Here is a 5,669-nt window from a genome sequence, read left to right on the forward strand (position 1 = left end):
AATGGGAATGCTGACTTCCTTATTTGTTTAGAAGGCACTTAGGGCATACAGGTAAGGGGCCACCGAAAATTAGGTGCGTCGGTGGCCATGGTTTTTGAGGGTGGGCTAAGCACCGGGCGTCGCAACAACACCCGCGGCGCCCCTCTGTATATTCGGCCCATTTCTTTTTCATTTTAATTTTCAGCTTTTTCTTGCAATTTTATTTTTCAACAGTTTTTTTTTGAATTTGATTTTCAGCGTTAGTAACCGGCCATGTCCGGTTCGGTAGTTTTTTTTGCGTCAGTTTTTTTTTGAATTTGAATTTAAATTTTTGAATGTTAACGGTCTGTCCGTGACATCCGGTTCGGCCGGATGTTGTTTTGTATTGATAAGCGTTTTGAGTCGGTCTCTGCGCCTCTGTCAGGGTTTTTGATTTTGACAGCTTTCAGTTTTGATAGGCATGATAGGAACTTTTTTCTGCTTATGGCGCAGGAACAGTAAGGTTGGCAAGGACCCGTCCCAGCCGACAATGACTAGCCACTATGCACCAACACATCATACCGACCTCCTTCCTCACTGCTTCCATTGAAAATGCGTATCCATAACAAGCCAGCCGATTACGTGCTACGCGTCACCCATATGGTCGCCAAGCCTAAAAGTTACCGACTGGAAGAAACTACAGGCCTGCCAAAATACTGCTCTCAGAATCGCCACGGGTTGTCTTCTTATGTCCCCAGAACACCACCTGCATAATGAGGCGAGAATACTCCCCATCAGGGAGATAAATGAGATGCTGACCAAACAATTCCTGTTGAATACCCAGAAACCTGGGCATCCCAACAGACATCTGATTGATGAACCAGCACCGCCTAGGGGCTTAAGGAGTCATCTCCGTAAGCATTTTGAGGAAATACGGCACCTGAGAACCCAGCCGTATGAAGTGAAAAAACACAAGCAGGTCCTTGGTGAACTCCATAAACAGGCGTCGGACCTTTATGCCGGGAATTGCCCGGTGAATCCAGTACTTAACGAAAATTATCCAAAACTTGCGGAAGAGGAACGCATACTCCCCAGGGAAACGCGTGTCACTCTTGCTCAACTTCGTTCTGGATACTGTAACAGGTTAAACTCTTACCTATCCATAATCAACCCCGACATACAAAATGTATGCCCCGCTTGCAATGTGTCCCCACATGACACCAACCATCTCTTCAATTTTAATGTGGAACCAACGCCTCTAACACCCCTTTCCTTATGGTCCACCCCTATTGAAACGGCAAGTTTCCTTGGACTACCGTTAGAGGATATTGATGACAATTTGTGATCGGTCGCGGCTATTAGGTGGGGCGAGCATTGCTACAACAACAACAACATACAAGTGAAAAATGTTTCTATTCCTCCATTGTCTTTCCTACTTGTCAAATAGTAGCTGACAGGGAGGACGACGTGGTGTGATGGTAGCGTGCTCCGCCTATCACACCGTATGCCCTGGGTTCAACTCCCGGGCAAAGCAACATCAAAATTTTAGAAATAAGATTTTTCAATTAGAAGAAACTTTTTCTAAGCGGGGTCGCCCCTCGGCAGTGTCTGGCAAGCGCTCCGATTGTATTTCTGCCATGAAAAGCTCTCAGTGAAAACTCATCTGCCTTGCAGATGCCGTTCGGAGTCGGCATAAAACATGTAGGTCCCGTCCGGCCAATTTGTAGGGAAAAATCAAGAGGAGCACGACGCAAATTGGAAGAGAAGCTCGGCCTTAGATCTCTTCGGAGGTTATCGCGCCTTACATTTATTTATTTTTTTTTATTTATTTATTAAATTGAAGTGCCATAGATTACCCATTTGTGTTTCCAATCAAAATGACCATCATGTCGGATTGCACTAGTGTCGCTCAATATACCGTTCCCCATTAAAATACGTGCAATCTACTCATATTGCATAAGATTGAGGGAACGACTGATTGGGCGACACTGGCGCCATCTGATATGAAGAACTAATCAACTCTCAAATTTTGTGTAAGCAAAGCATAAAGCCGGAGTCATTGGTGCCGTATGTCGTATCGCTGTATTCGTATCCCTAACGTAATCAGCTGTTTATCGTTACGACGGTAAACCAAAACCCAATTGGTTGGCTACGATACGGTTACGACCTTAGCGGCACCAATAATCGATTGCATCGATTCTCATAAGGTTGGTCGAATCAGCTGTTAAAAGGTTACCTGGAGACATTGGTGCTTTATCGGTAACCTTTTAACAGCTGATTCGACCAACCTTATGAGAATCAATGCAATCGATTATTGGTGCCGTTAAGGTCGTAACCGTATCGTAGCCAACCAATTGGGTTTTGGTTTACCGTCGTAACGATAAACAGCTGATTACGTTAGGGATACGGATACAGCGATACGACATACGGCACCAATGACTCCGGCTTTAGAATTGGACATTTGCTTTGGCTAAAGGTGTTGGCATATTTTGCAAGTGAAATTATTTTTCCCACTGGTTGGTAACGTTTCTAACATTTTTCGCAATTGAAAACTGCAATATAACATTCAAATACGACATAAAATATATTAGCAAATATGTTTGTTGTGTAGGGAGTTGAACCATGCATGCAATCTACTCATCTGAGCGCACGATGCTTTATGAAAAATCGTATGTGAAGGGGCCTCTACTCAGCTGTTATTTAACAACCTACGCAAATTTAACAAAGTTCGAGGAATACAAAAACTTATAAAAAGAAAAATTGTGCCAGCTATTTCCCTTTTTGAGATGTTATCAACGGGAATAAAGATGGAATTAGGCAAGAGACGACTACTTCTTGCAATATTGCATAAGATGGCATGTCGAGGGCAATCAACGGTGGTAGCTCATCAGGCTTTATCAAAATCTCGAGGCTTTGAGTCTGAATATAATGAGGAAGCAATTTACCCAGAAATACAAGACTTAACATTTAAAGCGTGCAAAAAAAGGGAAGCTGAGAGTTGGCATGAACAAATTCGCAAAGTTCCCACTGTGGAGGAGAAACTTATTAAAATTAATATGCCGAGGTATTACGGCTACAAAGTTGTCACTTTAAAAGATACTAAAGTGCCATACAATTGTCTACCGGCTATGCAACATTACACACGGACAATTTTTGAAGATATTAAGGGTGATGTTAAGCCACATCCCGAGGGAGAAAGTTCACCTCAAACAGAGGCTCATGAGCATGATTCGTATATGGAATCGATAAAAACGGAGATAAAGGATGTTCTTGAAATGAGCTATGATTATTTCAAGTAAGTAAATCAATATTGTTTTAACTGCATTTTTGTTTTAACTTTTATAATTTCAGTTATAAATATATTCGAAAATCAACATTGGAGCCACAAGAACGAGAAAAATTTTTCGCTCAAATGATTGTTGAACAAATTAACAGAACACTTGTCAACGTATTGTCACCCGATTTCGTTCATCTCCAAGAATCAGATGTTGAAACCACGCCACGACATGAAGCATTTTGGGTAGTAGGTGGTATTAATCCTCCTAAAAATGTGGTGAGAAGTAAAGAAGGACGTAAATGGCAGAAGGGAATGGCCAACGACCCTTATGATCGGTATATGCAATATACCGGCAGGCCTTACCTTACTATACGCCATCGAAATCAGTTAAGTCCATGGAAAACCGAAGAAGAATCAACAAATGCCGACTTAGCGAAAACAATACCTCGATGTACTTACGACCCGCGCACCCTTGGTTATGCGTGTAACCATCAGCACCTAACAAGCATACCAGGTTGAGTCCAAAAGCTTTTATAAATTTTAATTTAAACATAGTATGCATATTTTTATTTCCTTGTCTGCATAGGATTTTGGCCTGGCAGTCGAAGTACGTTTGGAAGCATCTCATATCAATCAAGAGCCTTCCTACAAATACGGCCAGATACTTATGGACCTGAAGATTTTAAGGAGGCTTTACATGCTCAGGCAATACAAAGTAGTTATGCATGGTTATTAGCCCAAGCCAGTTATAACGGTTTCAATACATTCAACGATATCACATATCCAATGAATACACAAACAATTTTAACAAATGGGCGAGATTGGTCCTTTTACGAATACCAACTAAATACATTACTTGTACATTCAAATCATGTTGATGATAATCCCAGAGTTAACTTTTGCCGCGGCACGCCGGAGTTACAACTTTACAGTGGCATAAGTGCAAGTGGTGATGTGCTTAATTTAAATGAGGATGTCTTGCGACACATCATGCGCTTCTACAGTAATGTACCAACAATCAAACGATCCACTAATGAGTTACAGCCATATTTAGGTACAGACGTAAAGTATGCAGCAGATTACAAAAGTGAGGAACAACGTGAATTCTTGGAAAAGACGTTTAAGCATTTAATGGCAAATAGACCAAGACATCTAGAAATACCTGAAATATACCTTTGGGAAAAAATCTACAAAATTGATCATAAAACAAGACCAATGGAACCCAGACGGCGCTTTTTCGAATTAGGCATTAACCCTTGGAGGCGTACATTAGATCAACATCAAAAGGAATATATACCAAAAGTTCTACGTCCTGAAGGACCCAAAAGCAAAAAGAAGTGGAAGCAAACTTATTATCCATAACTTCTAATGAATTAATATGAAATATAAAAAATACATAACATTATTTATATTGCCCTAAATTGTTTACGCTTTTATAAAAAAAAATATGCATAAATGATCACATGTGCATGACCACGAGTTAGTTGGCTTAAAATATATCCGCGGTTAGGCATGCTTGTCGCAAGAGACGACTAACATTGAAGTTGTTGTAGCGATGTCTGCTCTGCAGACCTGTTCTGGGTATAATGTCCACAGAAAAGATCGCGAGAGCGGAAATGGAGGCGGCCTCGCGTTTATCATACACCACTCTGTGCAATATCATACATTTGATCCCGACATCGGCCGCAGGGACAGTGTTTTAGAACGTCAAGGGTTATCTGTCCGGTTAGGCGATGCAAATCTAGAAATCATCAACATCTGCATCCCTCCTGCCACCTGTTGCCCCAGTGGATACCGCCCTAATATCAGCGCCTTACTCACTGGCAACAATCGCACTATCTTAGGCGATTTCAATGCCCATCACGATCTATGGCATTCAAATTTGTGGGCGGACAGTAGGGGTGAGATGTTGGCGGATGAAATAGAAGAAACGACGTTCTGCAAAATAAACGGAGACGCCTCCACGGTAAACTTAGTTCCACCATAAAGTCCCTATCGAATCCGTCTAAGCATAATGACAAAATTTCCATCGCTTTTGGCGATAAAGTGCTGTCGGATGCGAAAAAATGCGCGAGCGCTTTCTGCCGACAATATATAATGCATTCTACGGTCGACAAAGACGCGCTGCCCGCGTCTCCAATTACCATCACCGCCATCGGTAATGTTAAACCATCCAAAGCAGTGGGCCCAGACGGCATAGCAATGCCGATACTTAAAAGCCTAGGGAAAGAGTGGTTCAAATATTTAGGCTTCAACCTCTCTCTTTCCACTTTTATCATTCTCGAAAAATGGAAAATGGTCAAGGTGGTCCCGCTACTAAAGCCTGGGAAACCAGCTACGTAGGAGAGTCGTATCTACCGATATCTCTCCTATCGCCAGTAGCCAAGATGCTTGAAGCCATTTTGCTCCCCTACTTCAAAGCAAATTTGCAGCT

The 5,669-nt window shown here is 41.9% G+C and overlaps 1 protein-coding gene across 1 annotated transcript; it reads left to right on the forward strand.

The window, feature by feature from the left end:
* The first annotated feature begins 2,569 nt into the window (after window positions 1-2,569).
* Window positions 2,570-4,656, forward strand: mRpS30 (mitochondrial ribosomal protein S30). Its single transcript, XM_067786126.1, has 3 exons — window positions 2,570-3,253; window positions 3,310-3,749; window positions 3,822-4,656. Exons 1-3 carry the CDS (start codon window positions 2,745-2,747, stop codon window positions 4,595-4,597), a joined length of 1,725 nt encoding a protein of 574 aa, XP_067642227.1. The 5' UTR covers window positions 2,570-2,744; the 3' UTR covers window positions 4,598-4,656.
* Window positions 4,657-5,669: the final 1,013 nt, after the last annotated feature.

Source organism: Eurosta solidaginis, chromosome 4 (assembly GCF_040869045.1).
Source record: "Eurosta solidaginis isolate ZX-2024a chromosome 4, ASM4086904v1, whole genome shotgun sequence".
NCBI classification, from domain to species: Eukaryota; Metazoa; Arthropoda; class Insecta; order Diptera; family Tephritidae; genus Eurosta; species Eurosta solidaginis.

Excerpts from the sequence above, each read along its gene's own strand:
- mRpS30 (XM_067786126.1), top strand. The coding sequence starts at position 2,745 with ATGTTATCAACGGGAATAAAGATGGAATTAGGCAAGAGACGACTACTT. Across the intron at positions 3,254-3,309 it reads ATGAGCTATGATTATTTCAA|TTATAAATATATTCGAAAAT; the intron begins GTAAGTAAATCA and ends TTATAATTTCAG. Across the intron at positions 3,750-3,821 it reads GCACCTAACAAGCATACCAG|GATTTTGGCCTGGCAGTCGA; the intron begins GTTGAGTCCAAA and ends TTGTCTGCATAG.